Here is a 23,468-nt window from a genome sequence, read left to right as displayed (position 1 = left end):
TGTCCCTCTGTGCACATGTGGTTCTTTCCATAAAGCCATGGGGTAAATCTCCTCAACTCTTGAATCTGGGTTGGCCTAGTGACCTGCCACAGATGCTGACCAATAGAATCTGGAGGACGGGGCACTGTGCGACCTGCCTCCTCCCCCCGCCAGGGTGATTCCTCAGGACAAGGGACAGGCCTGACAAACAACGGCCATTTCTCACTCCCGCTGAAGTATCAGATATAGGAGTGAGGTCATTTTGGACATTCTAGCCCCAGAGAGCTCTCTGTGGGAGGCAGCTGCAAGAGTAACCCCTACAACCTTTGTGTGAAGCAGAAGAGCCACCCAGCGGAACCCAGAAAACCCACAGAACTGTGATAATAAGTGTTTTAGGCAATTAAGTATTTGGGTGATTTCTTTTACAGCAATAGAGATCTCAAACAAACAATGGTATCTGGAAGGGAGGGCTGCCTTAACAAAATACGTGGCATTGGTGTAGGGACATCAATGAGTAGAGACTGGAAAGACAGTGAAGAGGCTGTTAGTGCTGGTGTAAAAGCAGTGAAGCGATTGTCACTGGAGGCTGGAGAGAGGGAGGCATTTATGTGTTGGGGCAATGATCAGCAAGAGTGTCACCTGCAAGAACATGAAAACTACAAGTATGTGATAAGCCTGTGGGTTGAACCAACGAAAGTCCCAGGCAGAAGGTGAAAGCGAGAAATGATTTTTAGCCTGTAGCATAAGCAGTCGTAAGAGAAAAGTAAGTGAAAAAAAATATTCATTTTTCAAGCAGATTTTAGAGGAAACAGAGAAGGCAGTCTCAAACTAAGAATCTGTCTCCAGGTAAAGATAAAATCAAACTGGCCATCATTTTTTGTTAAGAACTAAGCAAGACTTAAGACAGGGCTTAACAGAAATTTGAAGGGTGGGGCTGAGATGAAATCCCATCCTGGGGCCCACACCCCTAGCCAGTGCGTATGCAACAGCCAAGGGAAGGCCACTGGTGGGCCTCTTTGTCTCCAGGCCTTAGAGTTCCCACCAGTCAGACCGTCCCCCACATTAGAGAAAACCAGGGGCAGAAGGGAAGGCTGGGTGAGTGATGGAGCCTTTTACAAAGAGACAAGCTGGATGATGAGAGGAAGCTTTACTTACAAGTTGATGAGTAAATTTTCATCCCCACTAATGGGAAGAAAGGAGGCAGACCAGGTATTAAATTTTATAAGTCTGCTTCATTGGAAGTAGCTATGTAGGATTATATTGTGTCTTTTTTTTCCTTTTAAGTAAATTTCTTTATCTCAAAAAATAAACATAAATATGAAGTAGTAAACAATACAATACAAAAAGGTCTTAAATATTCCTCTATGTACAAATTCATACTTTGACTTTGTTCATACAACTCAAAGGAAATCATAGCTTTATTTCCACCGGATTTATACCTAGATACTATCTTCTGTTGCTGGAGGGCTTTTTCATGACTTTACTGCAAAATGTCTATCCAGATAAAAGTCAAAAGCCCTCTTAGTTTCTGAGGTGCTTGTTGCTTTTCCTTAACTTCACAGGTGATCTATTACTTTGCTGAGAGTGTTTCTGTCAATTGGCGTGCACATCTTAGCTTGCTCCTTCAGTCTCTTTATAATGCAAATCATAGTGTTTGATGCCTCTGTCCACTTTTGCCTTGTATAAAGAATTATACCAAATTTACTGTTACCTCTCTGGAGTGTAACATTTATTGGGGAAAAAATAATAAGAGCTAAGAAGCCCATAAATTTAAGTATTGAGTACTTGTAAGTTTCTTTTAATATTTCTGGTTAACAAAAATAATGTTATAGATATTTAAGAAAATGAGGGAAGAAGGGCATCAAGATTTCCTTATCTAAGATCCCAATCTTGACTTCAACATATTTTGTGAAATAATTACCGGTTCTGTAAGTGTCTGAGTTTAATTTCCAAGTTTTCATTTATTTCCTTCTGTCCATCCAGAGACCTCTGGAGCTGATGGATCTGATTCAGGAAATCATCAAGCTGAAAGCAAAACAGAAAATGCTTCAGGTAAGATGACTGAAATAAGAAAATCCTTTTAAAAACCAGCTCCATTTTTTGCATGATATTCTCATGTCTGAATTTATTTTGTATATGTGTACAATTATGTAGGAATATTTATTTTTAATTATAGAATTAGTTCATATATTCAGTAATAAAAAACATCTACATGGACTCTAGAATGTTTGACAAAATCTTTTCTAACCTGGGCTCCCCTACCTTATTATTTCCATGATTTTGAAACCAGTTTTATTTGCGTGTGTATGTGTATATATATTTTGTGTATATTTATTAAATTATAGCATATATATGCATATGCATATGCTAAGTGTATATATATACACATATATAATGGTATGAATAGAAATATTCTTTAAGATGTGTTATTTTAGTTGTTTTTAACAAACATAAATAAATGGGTATTACACTGTTTGTTATCTTCTGATACTTTTTTAATTCAGCTGCTGAGACCCATCCATATTTGTGTCTCACTGCAGCCTCCTGGTTGTGTTTTACATGATGGTACTGCATGACGATGCCATGACAGTAACACCCTCCTGTCCACGTGTATTAGACTGTTTGCAGGCTTGAGCTGCTTTGAGCATTCTTGTGTATATCTCCTGATGCATATGTTCAAAGTAGTCTCTGTAGACATACGTAGGAGGAGAATTGCCAGGTTATATTTTTTAATGTTTAATTTTACAAGATAATACTACAGTGTCTCCCAAAATGGTTTACTAACTTCCCTCCCAAAGGCAATTCGATGGGATCCTGTTTGAGCATATCTTCACCAACACTTGGTGCTCTGAGATACTAAAACTTTTGCCAATCTTTGATCAATAAATTGTGGTCGCTACCTCTTTACATTTTTATTGGCTCAATGATTTTCTTCTTTTTTTCCTATTCAAGTCTTCTGTTCATTACTCTATTTGGAGCTCTTTCTTTTCTTTTTTATCTGTACATGTTTGTTATAATTGATACTAAACCTTTGTCAGTTGTAAGTGTTCCAGGTATCCTCACCAAGTATTATCCAGTTTATAACTTTTTCCGTTTTATTTAAGAGATCTTTGGATGAATGTTAGTCATGTTATTAAACAAAATATATCAATTTTTTTAAAATTAGGATGTATTTAATAATGCTAAAACTTACTTCCCTAAAGTTTTGTATGTGTCATTTAAGTCCTAGATCAAGATGGAATTAATTTTTGTACACGATGGGTGGTAGATCTCCAATTTTATTTTTTCTATATATAAGCGCATTTTTTCTTCCAGTTTAATGAGATATAATTGATACACAGCACTGTATAATATAAACACATTTTAATAGGTGTTTAATTGCCAAGTTTTTAGCCTGAATGGAGGTTCCATGGGGTAGGTTTAGATAGTCTTCTCTTCCTCACAACAATATCTAGTGATCGTATTCCTCCAGCTGAATATTTCACCATGCATATGCAGCTTCAACACAAAAATCTTGCCTCTCTAAGCAGACTGCTTAGCTATGGCACTACAGTATAGTAAAATAAGGTTAATAATTTAAGTAGTTAAAAATTGTAAGAATAATAAAATCGTCCTTATTATATACAAAGTCAAATTACTGCTAAATATGAAAACTGATCCCAATTCTCTGACCCCTTGGCCAGTGTTATTCAAGTTAAAGCACTTTAAACGTTAGAAAGAATTATATAGAGTTGAGTTGGTGTTATTTTTCAGGAGAAAAAAGCTATTTCTCTTTATACCCTCACCATTCTATAAACCCTTTTCATTAATTATTTGTGCCCATGAAGTAAACATTGTTAAAGTGTATCATAATTAACTCTCAAATATTATTTTTATTTCTGAATGTCACTCATTTTTAGTAATACTCACTTTTTTTGACATCCACAATTCTTAAGTTCATATATACACCTAATAGAATTACTTTTATATACATAATCCAAGTTTACTTTCTTACCATCAAAGTTCTCCCTTATCTAGCCTGTGCAGGTTTTTGTGGAATTCACTATTCCTAGTTTCTACTTTATATAGATAAATGTTGAACCAGAAATTTTTTTTTACAGATCTTCTACATTTCCTAGTTCTAATTTTTTCTGCAGTTAATGTAACATGTATCTGTTAATACATTAGGTTTATGTTGGATTTAGTCATTATATTTTACTTGAAGTTATTCAATGTTGTCTCTTTTGTTTGATAAATATTAAGTTCTTACAAAATTCTAGTAGGCCAAGTATACAGATGAATTTTGCTTCTTCAGATACAGCCTTGCATCCAATTTCATTATTTGGGGAGGAATCAGAATGTCCAACATTCATGCCTCCTTAAAGATTAATTTTCTATCAGGATAAAAATTAGAAGAATAAGGTAATAGGCTAATAATGATTGACTAATAATACTCTGGAATGTCAGATTATTTCACATTTTTTCTTTCAAATATCTACTTGGAAAAAAACCCACCTATTTGGCATTACCTAGGGCAGTTCCCAACTTAATGAATGAGAAATGTTATCGTTTTGTATTTTTTCTTTAATTTATAAATGTTCAGCTTTTATTCTATCATTTTGGATTTTAATATAGGAATACCAATATAGGATATATGATAACTACTTAGAAAGCTTAATTATAGGCAGGGGTTACTAGATATTTAAGGCATATTTTGGTACAACTATAAGAAAAATAGTTTAAGTAGAACATAATACTTAAAAGTTATTTAAAGTTGGAAAAATTACAGTAACTAAATTTTGTATTGCATGTTGGAAATGTATACCAAAAGTCTTAACATTCATGTTTTTAAAAATTCATCATGTTTTGAAATGTCCAAAAAATATCAGAGATGATGCATAAAAGCTTTTTGCACAAGTATTTTTCATTTTGCTTAAGAAAAAGTCAAACCGACCTGAATCATTACTGAAAGTTTTATGTTTAATTATTGCCATCACTCTAATAGAACTTCTGCAGACATTAAAATGCTTAATTAGACTTCATAATGCTATTTTATGATATTTAACTTCAGAAAAAAGGCTCACAATATTGTAATGCATGACCTTATGTAAAACAACAAAGAAAACACAAAAACGATACAAAATACTGGTGGACGTGTTATACTTTTCTAAATTTGTGTTAAACTTTTATAAAATTTACAATGAGAAATAACTGAACTTTTAAATTAACTTTAAGGATGTTGAAAATGCAATGGGAAATGCCCACAGCGTAATCCAGACCTTACTTGGAAGACTTGGCTAACATCCAATTCTGTCATACTGCCCCATCTGACAAACCCCTCAGTAGCTTCCCAGGACCCAGATGAGCACATAAACCATCCTCTCGTTTCCGCTCTCACATTCCCTACCAGGGTAATCCCATTTTGTTTTATTCTCCAGCAGCCCTGAACGTTTTGTACTTTTCAGCCCACGACAGTGGGTGGGTTTGGTGGTAGTCGTGGAGCTCATTTTTTTTGTTTCTTTCCCCACTCCTTTGCTCACATGCTCGCTCCTCTCTGGAATGGATCACCACCCTACTCCTAAAATCTTTTAAAACAGGCTTCTTAAACTTTCACATTCTATGAACCACCTTAGGATCTTGTTAAAATGCCAATAATGATTCAGTTGGTGTCAAACAGGGCTCAAGATTTTTCCATTTCTCAAGTTGCCAGATGATAGTGACTGCTGGCCCTTGGAAAACCTGTGAGTAGACGTCAGTACAGTTACCCTGGCCCGAGTGATGCAGCTTTTCTTAAATACTCTGCTGTCAAGCTTAGGCTGGGCTGCGGTGGACGCAGCCACAGAGTCGGGAAGAACGAAGGTCCTGGCAGGTGGAGAGGAGGATGGAATGGATTGTGAGGAGGCTGAAGGAGAGGAATCCTCAGGCCCTAACTGCAGCGAGGCCTGTGGAGAAGGAGGACGTGGGAAAAGCGATGCTTTACTGCTGGTGGGAAGATACTCCGCCAGCTCCAGCGTTAATGTGGACAAGTAGGAAGAGGAGCGAGAGAATGCAGATGCGTTTACAGGGCTGCGCTGGCGGTGCTGGTGTTGATCCAGTGCCTGCAAAAGTGTCTTTCCTTATCGCCTTTAAGAACAGATAGGACTGGAGTAAAGGCAAAGGTCCATCCTTCCCTAAGAGAGACCCAAGGCCACATGTACTGGTCCAGGTTGATCTGGAACAAAACAAGTTTTTATTTTCCAGTCCACAGACAACATAGCGAGGTAGAAGGACTTGAGCTCACCTCCTCTCACGAAAACACCAAAATCACAACAACCGAACAACCAGTGACACAAAAGGATTGGAACTTACTAAAAAAGATATTCTACTTCCAAAGACAAGAAGCCACAAGGAGATGGTAGGAGGGGTGGGTTCCTGATACAATCAAATCCCACACTTACCAGGTGGGTGACCCACAAACTGGAAAATAATTATATCACAGAGTGAGTTCTGAGCCCCACGTCAGGCTTCCCAGCCTGGGGGTCTTATATCAGAAGGAGGGATAAATTAGGAGGTTGAGATTATCTATTTTATATATAATAGTGTGTATATGTTAATCAACAAGGACCTATTGTAGAGCACAGAGAACTCTACTCAATACCCTCTGTGGGAAAAGAAACTGAAAAAAAACAGACATATGCATATGTGTAACTGAATCACTCTGCTGTACACCAGAAACACAACATTTAAGTCAAATATACTCCACTATAATTTTTTTTAAAAAGCAAAAAAAAGTTTCTTAAATTAAAAAACCAAAATCTTTATCAAAAAGCTAAAAGTTAAAAAAAGTTTTTATTGTCCTCACAGTTATACATTCTGATGTTCAGTAAGGAATGAACTGTTGATGAAAGTCTTCTGACATTTACTGTATTCTTAAGCATTCAGGTAGTGAAAAGCAAATAAAAGCCTATTCATATAAAAAAAAAACTCTATCGCTGTTGCTTACTTTTACCCTTGATCTTAAACTTATCAAGCTAAATTATAATAGCCATCTTCTGTCTGTCTCTCAGACTGTGAGCTTCTTGAAAGTACTGCAGATACACACACACACTTTAACTTTCTCTGTCCCCATTTGTGTACCAGATCCCATGGCTCTTTCACCTACTCAAGGACACACACAGTTACATCAATACACGGTGCTCTCTCATGTATCATACTTTCTTTCTCTACTTGATCATTCCCATCAGGGGCTCTGTACTGACTGTTCCTTCTGCCTGGAACCTTCTTTCAACAGATATCTGAATGATTAACTTTCATTAACATCTTTATTCAAATCTGAAGCCAGACATCATGTTTAGTATTGCAACCAGCACCCAAAGCAAGAACATTGTTTGATTTTTTGTTTTTTAAATTTATTTTTATTTATTTTATTGGCTGTGTTGGGTCTTTTTTTTTTGCTGTGCATGGGCTTTCTTTTAGTTGCGGTGAGTGGGTGCTACTCCTCGTTGTGGTGTGCGGGCTCCTCGTTGCCGTGGCTTCTCTTGTTGTGGAGCATGGGCTCTAGGCGTGTGGGCTTCAGTAGTTGCAGCACATGGGCTCAACAGTTGTGGCTCACAGGCTCTAAAGCTCAGGCTCAATAGTTGTGGTGCATGGGCTTAGTTGGGTGACGCACAAACTAGAAAATAATTATATCGCAGAGTGAGTTCTGAGCCCCACGTCAGGCTCTGCGGCATGTGGGATCTTCCTGGAGCAGGGATCGGACCGTGTCCCCTGCATTGGCAGGCAGATTCTTAACCACTGCGCCACCTAGGAAGCCCAAGAACATTGTTTTTTTACAGCAATCGTATGATTTATATATAAATTGTCTCGGTCTCTCTCCACTGGAATGTAAATTCCATGCAGAAGGGATATTCATTTTATTCATGTAGAGATTTCAAGTGCTTAGAATAGTGTTCGCATGTTTGAAAAAAAAGAAAAGAATAAATTGATGTTGGGTAGGCTAAAGCAACAGATGCCCTTCCACTTTTGTTAAATATCTTTGCCAGGAAAGAGACCATAATTTGCAGATTCTATATTTATAGGATCCTAAAACTTTCATATACCAGATAAATTCAGTTCAATATTTACTATTGAGTACAGAATAATTGCTTTGTTCCTATTGCTGCTCTGATAAGGCCCTGATCCAGTCTGGCTGAAATCTTGGTAGATTCCCCAAAATTTCTGATTCAAGGAAAATGTTTAAAACATATAATCTGATCAAAGTGGTAATATAATAAGACCCATCTATCGTCTAAGACTTGGTAATATGGAGACAATGACTTCAGCTAAAAAGGAATTGTAATTTCTGGAAAATGTAAAGCTCCATCATTGAAAACAAGGGAAAATAAAATGAAATAAAGGAAAGACTAGAAAAGGAAAGCCTGTTAGATGCTGCAGACAACAGCACATAAAGCCATTTTTATTATACAAATCCTTACCTGAATATAACTGGAAACCATTGATAATCGGTTTTGATACATCTTTCCATTAGCAATTGAGCAGGACCCATCCCTGTCACAGAAATTGAAGTGACATGTTTAGCGTTGGGTATTCTGGCAACTCCTTCTGGACAATCTGCTCCGACTCTGCTCCAGGGCATCCACAGTGGGGAGTCTGTATAATCGCTCCAGTTTGGTATTTGATTAAGGTAATGAGGAAGGATGGCATGAATTCAGGTAAGTGTCCTGTTCACAAATTCCCTAAACCCAGTTCATGTGATGCAGAGCCTTTGTAAGGAATAAGTGGGCAGGACAACTTGCTGACTTTAGTACAGACTAATTTTCCACAAGCATTTTTAATTGGAACTGAAATATTCTGAACCATTTTGTTGAAGCTTATCCCACAATATGCTCTTCAGCTAAAAAAAAAAGTCAATAGGAACATTTTACTGAAACTTCTTGGTGATCTCGGATGGAAAGTGGTTGTTTTTTGAGAAGTTTGCCAAGTATAAAGATTGTGTTACATGATTCTACATATTTTTCATTGTCAAAACCAACTTCAAATTATTAAATATAATATCTTATTGCTACCTATATGGAAATTATTGGATGATTTATATTCAGTGACTCCAGCTAATTCTTACCAAGGTATTCAAAATTAAAATGTGATCTCATTTTAACAGAATACTAAATGTTCTGTGGTCTTGTAATCCATGATAATAGGTGTGATTTACCAGAATTATTTATTAGTTTCCTTACTGGCCTTCTTTTAAATACATATGTCATTGAATTTCACAGGACTTTCATGAAACTGGCTACTAAATTTCTTCCAACTACTTTCCACGTAAAGTAAGTAGATTTATTGCCTACTAGACAGTTGTTAAAATGTTTAAGAAATGTTAAACAAGTAAGCAGGGCATAAATGTAATTGCTGAAATAATTTACTAAACTATAAATTTTCTAATGAGCTAAGGTAACAGTGCAATTATTATATAGGGTTAACAAAACTACTGTGAGTATATCTAAATTGAATAACAGAATTAAATTCTTTAGAGCTAATGGAATAAGTTTGCTTTTAAGTGAACAGTTCAAGTGAGTAATTCGATAAAGAATGATATGGTTCAGATTTGAGAAATCCCATTTTAAGGAAACTATATTTTGGGAAACCAGGAGACAGTTTTCTCTAAGTGGACCTGACAGTGAAAGAATGATAAAAATTACATTCCCCAAAGGCTTTATTGTCATCTTAGTGACCAAAAAAAGAAAAAAACAAACCAAAAACAAAAAATGCCAAGTCAGAATAATTTTCCAAGTGCCTGTACTTTAGTGCCAGTATTTCCTTCTCTTTGGGAACACGTGGATAAATCTGTGATAAAGCTCAACATTCTTAGCAACAACAAAAGTATGAAAAAAGGAACAGAAGAGTTAGAAGAATAAATTTGGAGAACTGACACTTTCTGGTTTCAATACTTAAAAATTAAAACTGTAGTAATCAAGACAATGCTTTACTGGCAGAAGGATAGATATTTAGGTCAATGGAATAAAAGTGTATCAAGAGTCCAGAAAAAAATTATTACATTTAGGGTCAACTGGATTTTGATATGGATGTCAAAATACTTGGTAAAGAATTATATTTTCAACAAATACTTCCAGGACAACTAGATACCCATAAGCATAATTTTGAATTATGCTCACCTTATTTATAAAAATTAGCTCAAAATGAATCATAGACCTAAATATAAGTCCTAAGGTATAAAACTCTAAGAAAACATGGGAGTAAATCTTCATGGCATTGAATTATTCAATGTTTGTTACACAAAACAACAGGAGGACAAGAAACAAAAGAAAAAAATAAACAAATTGGACTTGATTAAAATCATTTCTGAAAGTTTTATGCTTCAAATGAACTATCAAGAAGTTGAAAAGACAATATATGTAATGAGAGACAATATTTGCAAATCGTGTATTTGAGTAGGGATTTATATCCAGAATATACAAAAAACACAACTCAATATGTTTTTTAAAATGGGCAAAGAATCTGGATATAAGTTGTTCCCAAGAAAATATATAAATAGCCAATTAGTACATGAAAATGTGATTAGCATTATTAGTAATTAAGGAGATTCAAATCAAAACCACAATAAGATATACCATTTCACCTCCACAAGGTTGGCTGTGATAAAAAAGATGAACTCTGATAAGTGATGATGAGAATGAGAGAAATTAGAACCCTCAAACATTGCTTGTGAGAATGTAAAATGGTACAGCCACTTTGGAAAAGAGTTTGAGACACAGACGTAGAGAACAAATGTATGGACACCAAGGGGGGAAAAGGGAGGTGTGATGAATTGGGAGATTGCAATTTACTTATACACTAATATGTATAAAATAGATAACTAATGAGAACCTGCTGTATAGCATAGGGAAGTCCACTTCCCTGTACAGCAGAAAGTAACACGACATTGTACAACAACTCTACCCCAATTAAAAAAAATAAGTTACCATGTGATCCAGCAATTCCAAGAGAAATAAAAACATACATCTACACAAAAGCTTGTAAATGAATGTTCATAACAGTGTTTACTCATAGTAGGCAAGGAGTGTAACAACCCAGATACTCATCAACTGAAAGATGAAGAAAAAATGTGGAATATCCATGCAATGGAATATTACTTGGCCATAAAAAGAATGAAGTATTAATCCAGGCTACAATACGGATGAATGTTGAAAACATTATGCTAAGTGAAAGGATCCAGTCACACAAGGCCACGCATTCTATGATTCCATGAAATCTGTCTAAAATAGGTAACTCCACAGAGATAGAAGGTAGGCTAGTGGTTGCCAAGGGCTGAGAGTAAAGGGAGAATGGGAATGACTGATAATGGATGCGTGGTTTCTTTTTTGAGATAATGAAAATGTTTTCAAATTAGATTGTAGCAGGACTTCCCCAGTGGCACAGTGGTTAAGAATCCGCCTGCCAATGCAGGGGACATGGGTTTAGATCCCTGGTTTGGGAAGATCCCACATGCTGCAGAGCAACTAAGCCTGTGTGCCGCAAGTACTGAAGCCTGTGAGCCTAGAGCCTGTGCTCCTTAACAAGAGAAGCCACCGCATTGAGAAGCCTGTGCACCACAACGAAGCATAGCCTGCGATCATCAAGCTATAGAAAAAGCCTGCACACAGCAACGAAGACCCAATGTGGCCAAAACAATAAATTTATTTTTAAAAAAATAAAATTAGATTGTAGCAATTGTTGGACAACTCTATGATTTTAGTAGAAACCAATGAATTGAACACTTTAAAAGTGTGAATTTTATGGTATATGAATTAGATCTCAGTAAAGACATTAAAATAGGCAATAAGTATATATGGCATATATTTCTATTGATATAATATTTATATATTAAGCCAAATCAAAGTTAGTTCTAGTGTGTCTAAAATAGAATTGTCAATTAAATATATCCAGTGATTCCAGAGCTCTTAAGAATGTTATCTTAAATAACTGTATCACTTGAATCTAGAATATTTCATTGCTTTATCTCTATGTAATGAACTTTTGAAATATTCAAGAATTGAATGGACTTGATGGCTTAATAAGCCTAACAATTATTGGCATTGCTTTAAGATGTACTGACCTAGGTAATCTTATGTGACTATTTATATACAAAGCATTCTATTAAACAGTTTATTTCAGCTCAGAGCTATTTTTCTTTTCAATAAATTAAACCAGCATCACAGTCAGTGGGAGCTAAGCACTTGACATCCTACAATGCTGATGATTCTTAATTTATGCCCTAAGGGACTAATGCTGAGAATTTGTTCAGGGTACCATAGCAACTGCAGAATCAAAGCCACGATATTATGTGACAAGTTTGTAGCTGAGAGAACACTTCAGGATCCCATTGGATCACCTGGGGCAGCCATGTTACAAGTGTTTATGGTGTGGCATCTTGATAAGGGACACTTAATTGGTGTTAATTTTATCCAAATTACAGACAACTATAGAGCATCTATTTCCATAGAGTAGAATAGTCTTATCAAGATGTGTGACAAAATGCTAAGGGTATTCAATTTGTAACCGGTATCTCACAAGGGTTTTGATACAGATCTTTATTAAAACTGACTCCAAGTTGCATTAACCTGACCAACATGCTAAAGTGTTTGTGCAGAGAATAATTATATCGTCTAACATCAAAGGAAGACAAAACATTGTCAAATAAAAATAATTTTCATGACAATAGCACTTGTATTTGATCAGCACCATGATGTGTATATTTCCCACTTTGCTCTTTGAGAATCTGAATAGTACGCTAATAAAGTACCCAGGGGATGAACAGTCCTTCCTTCCCTATTTTGTTTTACTCATTTAACACACAACAGATGTCTGCTTCCAGAAGGAAGCTTTTTAAGAGCACTGGGATATGTGCCCCTTTGCCTTTGGATACTGGAGTGAATTCCAGCATCATGAAACTTAATGAAAGAAATGAAATTGCCATTTTGTCCCAAATTTAATCTTTTATCACATGTCTTGAATCACCAGGCTTAATATCCAACTAACATTGAATGTGGGTATAAAAATACTGTTATTCCTCATTATTTTAACCAAAAGTAAAGGAAATTGCAGAAACATCAGTTACAGAAATGCAAAGATGAAATGTGATTAGAATTGCAAAACTCTTAAAAGAATGTAAACATTAAGAACAAGAATATTCAGTATGAAACTACTCCATTATACTTGTAACATTATTTGGAAACTCTTCCTCATGGCTCTGTACTCTAGCAATTCAGCCCAGTTATGAAGACAGTGCCTGCCACCCTATAGGCCATCTACTCAGGTGACCATTTACTAGTGCGTTGGAGAAATCTGTTTCTACAAATATGTGATGAAACCTACATAAAACGTAGGAAATTGCAATTTTATTAAAAGCCACATGACTTGTATCTAAAAAACCAAAAACAAAGAAAAAATGAATTAGGAACTAATGAAATATTTTAAAATTAGTAATTACTCTTGATTAATTGATTACAACTAAGGCTCAAACTCTTACTAAATAAAACAAGAATTAGACATCCAAACTTAGAAGGAGAAACAATGTTATTTCAAAATAAAATTCATGAAAAGAATAAGTAGAAAAGAAAAAGTCTTCAAAACTATGTTTTATAAATCAACAAACTACAAACATATGGTAAGATACATAAATTAAGGGAAGGGGAAACAAGTGATATTTTTTGATTGACTGCTAAATCGAAGGACTATTGCTTAACTTCCCACAGAGGACAGGGAGGATAACAAAATCTAATAATCATTTTTTTTTTTTTAGAAGAGAACCTCTAAGTGTCCAGAAAGGACTATAATGATAAGAGGGATAATTATAATGATAAAAGGAAGAAATGTTTTCTTCTATGATACAAACATCTTTCCAGATAACAGTTTTCCAAAATGATGGAAACATACAGAGCGGAAGTTGCTTACCCTGCAACTTCTCCATGAAGGAAACTGTTTGAGTCATAGGCACCCAACTGCATTTATATGGGTTGCTTTCCTGGGGTAGAGAGTAAGGCCAAACAAACAAAGCCCTTCTCTAATAAGATTCAAATAGAAAACTTTATAGTGAAAATATATACTCTTCTTTTAAAGGCAAGATACAAGCTGACTTGGCATGAACTTCTGCAAACATTACCTATAAACATGGTTATTGGCCACTTCTTATGGAAGTTTCAAAGAGCTAGAAGAGATTCTAAAAGTTCAATGTTTCTAAAAATGTTTCTGAAACAGAAATGGACACCTCATTATTAGTTGAATTATATTTAAGCTTCTGTGTTCCAAACTTCTGCAATTGTCTATTATAATTTTGGATATTTTGTAACTGAACCAGCAACTGTATCATTCCAGAAATCTCTTCACCAAGAAACTGTGATGAATTTTCTCTGAATAATTTTGATAACTATTTAAAATATCTACAGTTATAGCAGTAGCTGAATTGCTTAAGAGAAGAAGAAAAGTTAATGGCACACTAGAATAAGTGTTTAAAATATAGGAAAATATTTAAATATTTTACATATTTCCTAGTAGAAAATAAGTTTATGATCAACTTAGCTTAACAGTGGTAATAGGGAAAAATCTATTTTAAATGACAGCAAGGAATAAGTAAATGGAAATGTCATGATTTAGAAGATGTATACAGTATTAAAATATAAAGAAAACATTTCTTCCACTAAATAGTAGAATAAAGCTTGTACACTAATTGCAATGCATCACTGCCATCATAGCCTTAGTAATATTACAAAAGTCAAAGGAGACTTAGTGCTGATGGAATAAAGATGGGAAACCGATATTTAGAGCACATTTCTTAAAACAGAATTCTAATTCTGTGCATATGAAAACAAATGAGATGGTAGTAAGCATCCTTTCACTGGAGTAACATTCAGATTCCAAAATTTCCAGATATTTCTTTGCACTTTTCTTTGAACATAATCACTGCCTACCATCCAAGTCACTGGAACCAGCTGTAAACAGCTTAACCTGCCATTTATTTTGTGTTATCATTAAAAAGTCAATATAGTAAAAAGGGTAAAAAATCTTTAAATTCTTATGAAAGCAGTTTTGACCTCTCAGATCTCCAGAAAAATTGTCTAGAACCTCCAAAGTTGAGAACCACTGGTTTCAAGAATGTTTTCCCAATGAAGTACATTCTAAGTTGGATGAGTTCCAACATGATTGGTTTACTTTGCATTCGACTGGAAGTTTCTAGAAACAGTATGAAAAATATCCTCAAACATCTGACTCAAACCTCTTTGCATATAGGTTGTATATAAATGAGGAAGCACATTATCCAACCTGGTGGAGAATGAAGGCTCCTCATATTTAGAAAGTCACAAAGCAATATGTGCTTTAAAAGTTACCAGCTTGGAATGCTGCTGTCCAATTCATCTAAGATTATCTGTAAATAATGGAGATTTCATCCACTAATAGTGTGCAAGTTCTAGCACATTTAGCCTCCTGATAAAAGACTATTCGGTAAGCAAATAAATGAAAGCAAACAAACATGCCCTGAATGCATATAAATTAATGATGTGGGAAATGTACTGGAAAAATTCATGAATGCTATTGGCCATCCAGCAGGGTATTTACTGCCATTTTTTTTCTTAACACATCCATTTTGCCCTTCACACCCAGGTCATCAAGTGAATACATCACATGTAGATCGGCCAATGTAAGTCTTTCTACAGCTACTTGGTGAGATAAAGGTCATGCAACTCCTCGGAGTCCCAATTTTTCCTCAATTTAGGTAAACAAACTAATTTAACTATTAATATCTTAAAATATTTTACATTAAAATGACAATGAATATTTTATGTAATAGCAAGAGACTTCTAGTTTTAAAAATAAACTGTAAACATCATAGAAATATTGCATTAGCTAAAGACTACAATTCAGAATGTCCTGCGCTATTTGCTTACTCTTCTTGCTGTTCATGGAATCTGGTGACAAACTGCCATCACTATAGGATACCAGTTACTATACCTGCATATAAAACAGCCCTACTTCTCCTAAATTTAGGGAGGCAATTATATTTCTCCTTTTGAAGATATTTAAACTGAGGGTTTTTTCAAAGAGGACCATATTCTTCTAACAGGCAATATACCAACCCTGGGATCTAATGCCTGATGATCTGAGGTGGAGCTGATGTAATAATAATAGAAATAAAGTGCACAATAAATGTAATGCGCTTGAATCAACCCCAAACCATCACCCCCACCCCGGTCCATGGAAAAATTGTCTTCCACGAAACCGGCCCCTGGTGCTGAAAAGGTTGGGGACCAGAGCTGCTATAAAGTATTTCATTTTGTTTACTTAACACTTAAAAGGAAGTGCAGTGTGTTTGATAGTATAGATACTGAAGTTAAATGTTATAACAACACTAGAAACATTTAACTGACGACAGACAATAGATTTTAGCATGTAAGACTTTGGGGGATTTTAATAGACTTTATTTTCTAGAGCAGTTTCAGGCTTACGTGAAAGCTGAGAGGAAAGTAAAGAGTTCTCATGCAGTCCCTGTGTCCCCTACTGTTAACATCTGGCGTTAGTGTGGCACAGGTAAAAGATAGTGTCATTTTGAGCAAGGCTGGCAGTCAGGAGAGTGGTGATGCGTGGTTGTTTCTGTGATGTATTAGGAACATACGATGTAAAGAATGTGAGGATTGATTTAATGTGGAGTACGTGAGAAAGGAGTCAAAAATGACCAACTGTTTTGCCTGAGTAATGGAATAGCTAGAGAAGGGGGTTTAAAGATATAAAGTTGAGCGTTACCAGCATGTAAGTGGCATCTAAAGCCATGAGGCTTGAAGATACCACCTTTGGAGTGAGTGTAGGTAGGTGCAGTGGGAAAGGATAAGGCACTCGCACATGTAGAACTGAAGACAGGAAGAGAACTCAAGATTGAGATGAAGAAGGATGGCAGAAGTTGAAACCCAAGAAACCCTCATTTTCCCAGAAGCCTAGAGAGTAAATTATTTTAAGAATGGGACTGATTGCGTCAAATTATTATGATAGTTTTAGAAAGATGAAGCACTGGCTTTAAAAGCATGGTGCACACTTGTGGCCTTGACGGCTTTTCTGTTGATAAAGAGGCAGTGGTCAGAAGTACCACTGTTGTAATTAGAGAGAAAATGAAGGTTGTGAAGATAAGCATATATTTCTTTCAGGTTTTTTTATTTTATTTTATTTTTTACTGTAAAGGGAGGGAGTTAAATTTAACAATAGGAAAAATGGAATGTGTACTTAAAGGAATATTTACAATATTTTATATATAAAATCTTTAAATATACATGTGTGTATACACACGTGAATATATATACTTGTGTACCATATATACATATGTATGTATGCATATATATGTGTGTATCTGTGTGTGTGTGTGTGTGTGTGTATACACATAGGCTGACCACAGATAGGAACTGAGAAATTTCACCCATAGTCTCAGGTATGTAAGCAGAATATAACGGTTCCAACTGCTATAGCTAATTTGGTAGATGTGATGGTAAGAGTGTATAAATATTCTGTATTGCACATTCTTGTTTCTCAGTAAATGCAGAGGAAAGATTACCACCTGAGATAGAGTGGTGATGCTGGAATGCTAAGATGCTACTTGAGATGAGGGATCACCAGTATAAACCAAGATCTGTTACCACAGCGCTAGGCTCTCTAGTGCCACACGCAGCGGCCAGCGAAGCAGAAGGTTGCATTTAACCAGAGCCTGAGTTTTACAAGTGAATGTGTACAAAGGATATGGAGGCAAGGAAATTCAGATGTATGCAGTGAAGGGATTATAATGTGGAGACATCACATTTATGTCAGAAACCAGGAATAGAGGTGGATAAATGACAGTGACAAAGTAGTATCATCAATAGATCACATGCCCCAGGGGGGTGAAGTTTTGTTGCACTCCGTACTGCAGAAAGTAAACTGGAAAGATAAGAGTATGTTTGGCAAGTGTGAGACCCGGAAGAGTGTAATTGGGGAAGATAATATCTACAGTGTGACCTTCAGAGTAGGTTGGTAAAGTCAAGTGAAAGACAAGATAATTGGAAAAGAAGAATTTGAGGAACTGAGAGTGCAAAGTGCTGAAAGTTTTCATTTGGGATACTGTACTCAGTAATAGAGTCCAAAAGAATAGAGGAGGGACATGGCCAAGGTGGTGACAGAGCTTGTTTCTGACTTCACTCCCCTTCACAGGAAGAACAACTAGCAACTACTCATGGACAAGGCATCACTGGGAGAATCCTAGAATACAGGAACGAGGCTGTGCAGCCCCCTGCACCCCAGAGACCAAGACAGACAGCAGTGGAAGGCAAGAGAAACAGCTGCACGCTGACCGCACTGCCCCGCCCCCAGGCTGGGGCAGCACCAAGTTCCCCACTCCTGAGACGCTGATCGAATCACAACAGTCTTCTTCAGAACAAGAGTTCGACCTCAGAACCGCATCCAAATGACTGCAAGAGCATGTCATTTATGATGGATGGTGATGACTGTACACCACCTTCAAAGACTGTTCACTCCTAGATTCTTCAGAATCATGCCTAGAACACCCATTTGGATTTCTCTGGTGTAGACTCTCTACCTCTAAAGAGTTTCAATCTAGATTTGACATCCTGGCTCTGGTTTAGCCTCCAGATGGAGCTTTGGATCTCAGCTCTGGTACCCTGCTCTGTCCTCCTGCTATGTCCCATTGTATTCTGAAATATGATTATCAGCTCTGGAACATACAATTCAGTCATTCAATGCACTGCTTTAGCTCTCAAAAAGTTATTGCTTCCAATCAAATGTGCAATTACCAAGAAGTGACAGAATTATACTTTTCCCTTTCCTAAGCTAATCAGATAAATACTTGAAACAAACAACAACAAAAACCCCACCAAATTTGAATCTGGTGGGTTTTTTTAATATATAACTTTAACCAAAATAAAATATTTTCTGCTAATTAAAGCAATAAAATGTGAAGATATAGTAAGAACATAAACTATATCTTTAGGAGATGTTTTCATCTCCAATAAAAAAACACTTATTTTTCCTCTGTGAAAGGAAAAACAGACCTGTTTGTTGAATATTTCTTCATAATTTGTGTCAACATAAATTTTAGTCTTGCATTTATACTCATTGAGTATGAAATGCATCAAATTACAAATTTAAATATGTCTAATTGTGTGCGGTTTATATTTTATCTTCTGATTTTCCAACTACAGCAGAGCCACACAAATGAGCAGTTATAGATCTTGCATGCTTATCTTTTTAAACTTCAAAAGTTCTTAATTTATTATAGCATGATGGGAAAATGACTCACAAGAATTTCAAAGCCTTAGAGTTCTGAGTGTTTAAATACAAGTAGTCATTCCTTTTTTAATAATTCCAGTTGAGCAACTCTAAAAAAATAATTTTTCACATTACTTAGGTAACCAAAATGTCTTGTGATAAATGACCTACCTGACAAAACTTCAAAAAAAACTAGAAGTTCAAATGGCATGATTATTATCTTAGAAAGTTAAAAAAACATGTAAATCTGCAAGTATAATTTCACTCTTGACATTTTGTTTAATACATAATATCCTAAAGATGGCACTCTTTCTTGTTATATATTCCATATAAGAAAATTTTGAGAAAGAATTTTACTTCCTTTGACATAAAAATCAGACAAGGGACATTTTATTATCTTACTGGAACATTATTTGAAATACTTTACTATTAAGCTCAATTATGATTTTTTTCATGAATATTCTGATTAGAGCAGAAAAAAATAATTGCACCTGAATGTTCCCTTTCAGATGACTCACCAGGAACTTAAAACACTAGTCTTTTATCAAAATGCTTGGCAATCAATATGAAAGCCAAGATCCTAAATAAATAAAACTTTCTCTTTTAATGTTCATTTGCAGAGAATGACAGTTGAATCCACATAAGTATTGTCATCACTGTGCAAAGAACACAATAGTGTATAAAACCAGGATATATATATATATATATATATATGTTTTGTTTTGTTTTTTTCAGAAAATATATTTTTAACATATATTTCAGCACCCAACTTGGTATCTTAGCTCTTCCTCTCCCGTGTGTGACTATGGTCATGTCATTTACTTACTCAAATCCCCAATTTCTGTAATTGCTGTAATTACAGTGTCTAATTTCAGGGTTATAGTAAGACTTACATGAGATAATAATATAATTATATTAATATTAATGTTACTATAATTGATGTTTAGAAGTTCATAATAAAGATTAAATATTATATAACATAGTATGTTAAATACTGGAACATTCAATTAAGCACTGTTATATACTGTAAGATTAAACACTGAATATTTGATCCGAGACCTCGGTAGGTTAATTATGCGTAATTTTTCACATTTTAAAATATGGTGTTTCTTTACTTTCCTCAAAGGTTTCATTAAACCAACTACACACGTTTCAATGGCTGCATTTATGTAATCCCACACAGTACTGTTCATTTTACAGGTGAGGGAAGGGTATCCCAGAGGGGCTAAATGATTAGCCTAAGATCACACCACTCGTAAATGCATACATCAGAGTTTACTTCCAGATCTGACTCCGATCCTTTATGTTGGCCACTGTACCATATGTTGTGTCAAATATTCAGAAACTAGACTGAATTTACACTTTCCACTTGCCTTTTCTAACACTGCTCAGTCATAGTCACAGATCAGAAAGATATTACCTTTTATAAAATCACCTGCATCTCTTCTTTCACTTAGCATGACTTCTAAGACCCCTCGCATTATGACGGGTTTGTGTAATCTGCTGTAGTCCAGGTACCCCATGGCGCCCATCCACAGATGTGATCCATCCACTCACCCTGGGACCAAAGGCCCAGATGCTCCATCTCTCAGCCCCCAGGAACAATCCTGCCACCAATACCCTGTACCTATCCCCTTCGGGATCTGTGTGAGAATCTCCCTGGGAGAGGGACCAGCAATAGGATTAACGAATTAAAATACATACACACAACACAAAGGACATTAATATGCAAAAACACATTTGAACAAAAGGATACACAAAAATCTCATTCAAATGGCTGCCCATGGAGAGAAAGGGGTGTGGGAGTGGGATGTGAGTATAAACGGGGATCAATAAATAAAGAGAATAGATGTGCATGAAGAGTTATTGGTGAGATGAACTCAACTCTCAGCACCAAAGAGAAAAAGATTATTCTTTGCTGTTTTGTTCATAGGCATTTTTTTTCTAATGAGGTTTATATCACTTCCATTTCTCGGAGCATAAATGAGTGGAAACAATAGAGCTGGATGAGGAAAGGGAATAAAGTATCAGATATTGTTCAAGAGAAGAAAATATATATTTTATATATATATACATATATAAGGTGAATGATGGTGGTCTAAAAATGTTGCCTGGAGTTAAGAGGAGAGGAAAAAGCTAACAACTGATCATACTCTGAGCCCTACCGTATAACTTGTCCTTAAAACATCTTGATTTTACTGAGCTCCTATCTCATTTTCTACTCACACACAATCCATACAAGTTTTACCTTAGAATATAGCACACATGCTGGGTTTGGCTTGTTATCAAGGTCTGAAGGGGAGCAGAACTTCCCCTCTCTTCCCTCCTAGTTCTTTTGGTTGGCAATTAATATAAGGTAGTTAGCAGAGAATACAATTTATTACATGCACGAGGAGAATCCACCTAAGTGTGAAGGATTCTAAAGACAGCAAGGCAAGGTGAGCTATATATTATTCCGGACTAAGGAGAAGGAGGTAGGGGTCTCAACCTTCAGAGGGATGTAAGGCAATTGACAGGAAGGAAAGAGTTAATATTTGGTAAACAGATGTCTGCTGGGCCCTCCAAAGACAATGGGACACAAAGAGGACTTTGTTCTAAGGGACTTGGCTAGGTTCCTACCCACCTACCACACCTCACACTTTACTGTAGTTACCTATGGTGCTGGGAGGCCTGGCCCAGGAAAAAGCTATCTTAAATTCTTTTACACAGTAAGGGGGGAGTTCGAAGGTTCTTCCCGAGCCTTGTGGGCCTTGATTGTTTTCAGCTCAACATAATCCACATGCCAGAGTAGCACAGCACATCCTAGGGTGTCCTGTCCTGAACTCCATCAGGGACAGTTTAGGTGGCTGGTAACATGAAGGAAGAGCAAGACCATGATCAGTGATCGCAGGAAATGAGACCATGATCAATGATCGCAGGAAATGGTACCCTTCAAGTCATCCACGGAAAGTGGAACAAAATTATTAGAAGGATTAAATTAGCTGTATACAGGGACAAGGATGCAAGACTTGATGCTGTAGTGCTATGATGCCTTAATTTTAGGGGCACCTGAGACAGCTCTACTATGCTGGCCCAGGTAGAGGCACAGACTGTGCTGGTCCTTGCCCAGGTAGTCCAGTTGGGGTGTCAGACAACAAACAATTAAACACATAATTACAAATACCCCTTAAGCACTGGAAGGAAAAGAAACATGGCCAATTGTTTCTGCTGCATCCTGTATCCTGTAAGTACCACCATCTTGACATTTATTTTTGCTACATTTAACTTTAGACATTTATGTTGGACTGTACCCAGCCACACTATAAACCTCTTCTTGGGAAGAACTCAAGTATATTCTAACATCTAATACAGAGGTTAGGACTTAATAAATATTAAATGAACTGGGCTGGTTTTTACAGTTCAATTAAGATCCTGGGTCTGTGGTCACTGCTTGTGTCCCCATGTGAACCTGAAGCTGGCCTCTTTATTATTTATTTTTAATCTTAACCTGAAACACTTACCACATCTTTTTCATAGGTAAATGTGAATTTCAGTCTATCACTATTCTCAGTCTTAAAATTATCAGGGTGTAAATTAATGAGATTTCACCAAAATATATTTAGGGCTAGCAAAGAATTCCCATGTCCTTCCAAACAAAGGCTTCCTTAAAAATCAGCTTTTAATTTAGATAATTAATGTTCTGTAAGTTTAAACAAAGTGTCTCTCACATTCATCATTGCTGATGATATCAGACTTTTGAAAAGTTTCACCTTTTTGACACTAGAAGCATTAAAATGTGAGGCCAGAATTAGCTAAGCTGTAATAAGGTGATAATTGCTAAGTGTAAAGCCACACCAACAATGCATTTAGCAAAACACTAGCACTTTGAGTGTGAACTTACAGTGCTCAACAGTATCTATTCTTTCCATCTAAGTGATTTTTTATCTTTTGAATTTCTCTCAAAACTAGAAGACTTATTATATCAATTAGTTTTGTGCATTACAATGCTATAAGTACAGACTACAATGGACTAAGAGCCTCATTTCTGTAGCAAGCCATTTCATTTAAGCTCTACTAGTAAAATCTGTTATCGTAATTATATGTGTTCAGTTACGAATTTGAGTCTCAATGGTGGCAGTCTTTTCTTATTAGACCAGTGGTTCTGATATTTCGCTAGACATTAGAATCATTTGAGAAGCTTTTAAAAAATACTCATGCACAGGCCCCACCCATAAGAATGGACTCGGCTACTGGAGGTGAGACTT

At 36.0% G+C, this 23,468-nt stretch overlaps 1 protein-coding gene across 1 annotated transcript in view; it reads right to left on the bottom strand.

The window, feature by feature from the left end:
• CCDC102B (coiled-coil domain containing 102B) overlaps positions 1-23,468 on the bottom strand; it is a 251,247-nt gene that overhangs the window by 26,875 nt on the left and 200,904 nt on the right. Inside the window, exon 8 of the mRNA XM_057700148.1 lies at positions 1,901-2,004. Coding sequence (XP_057556131.1) covers positions 1,901-2,004 — 104 coding nt within the window. The remainder of the gene's footprint in view (positions 1-1,900; positions 2,005-23,468) is intronic.

Source organism: Hippopotamus amphibius, chromosome 11 (assembly GCF_030028045.1).
Source record: "Hippopotamus amphibius kiboko isolate mHipAmp2 chromosome 11, mHipAmp2.hap2, whole genome shotgun sequence".
NCBI classification, from domain to species: Eukaryota; Metazoa; Chordata; class Mammalia; order Artiodactyla; family Hippopotamidae; genus Hippopotamus; species Hippopotamus amphibius.
The sequence above is the reverse complement of the archived record's forward strand: the minus strand, read 5'-3'. Positions and strand labels throughout refer to the sequence as shown.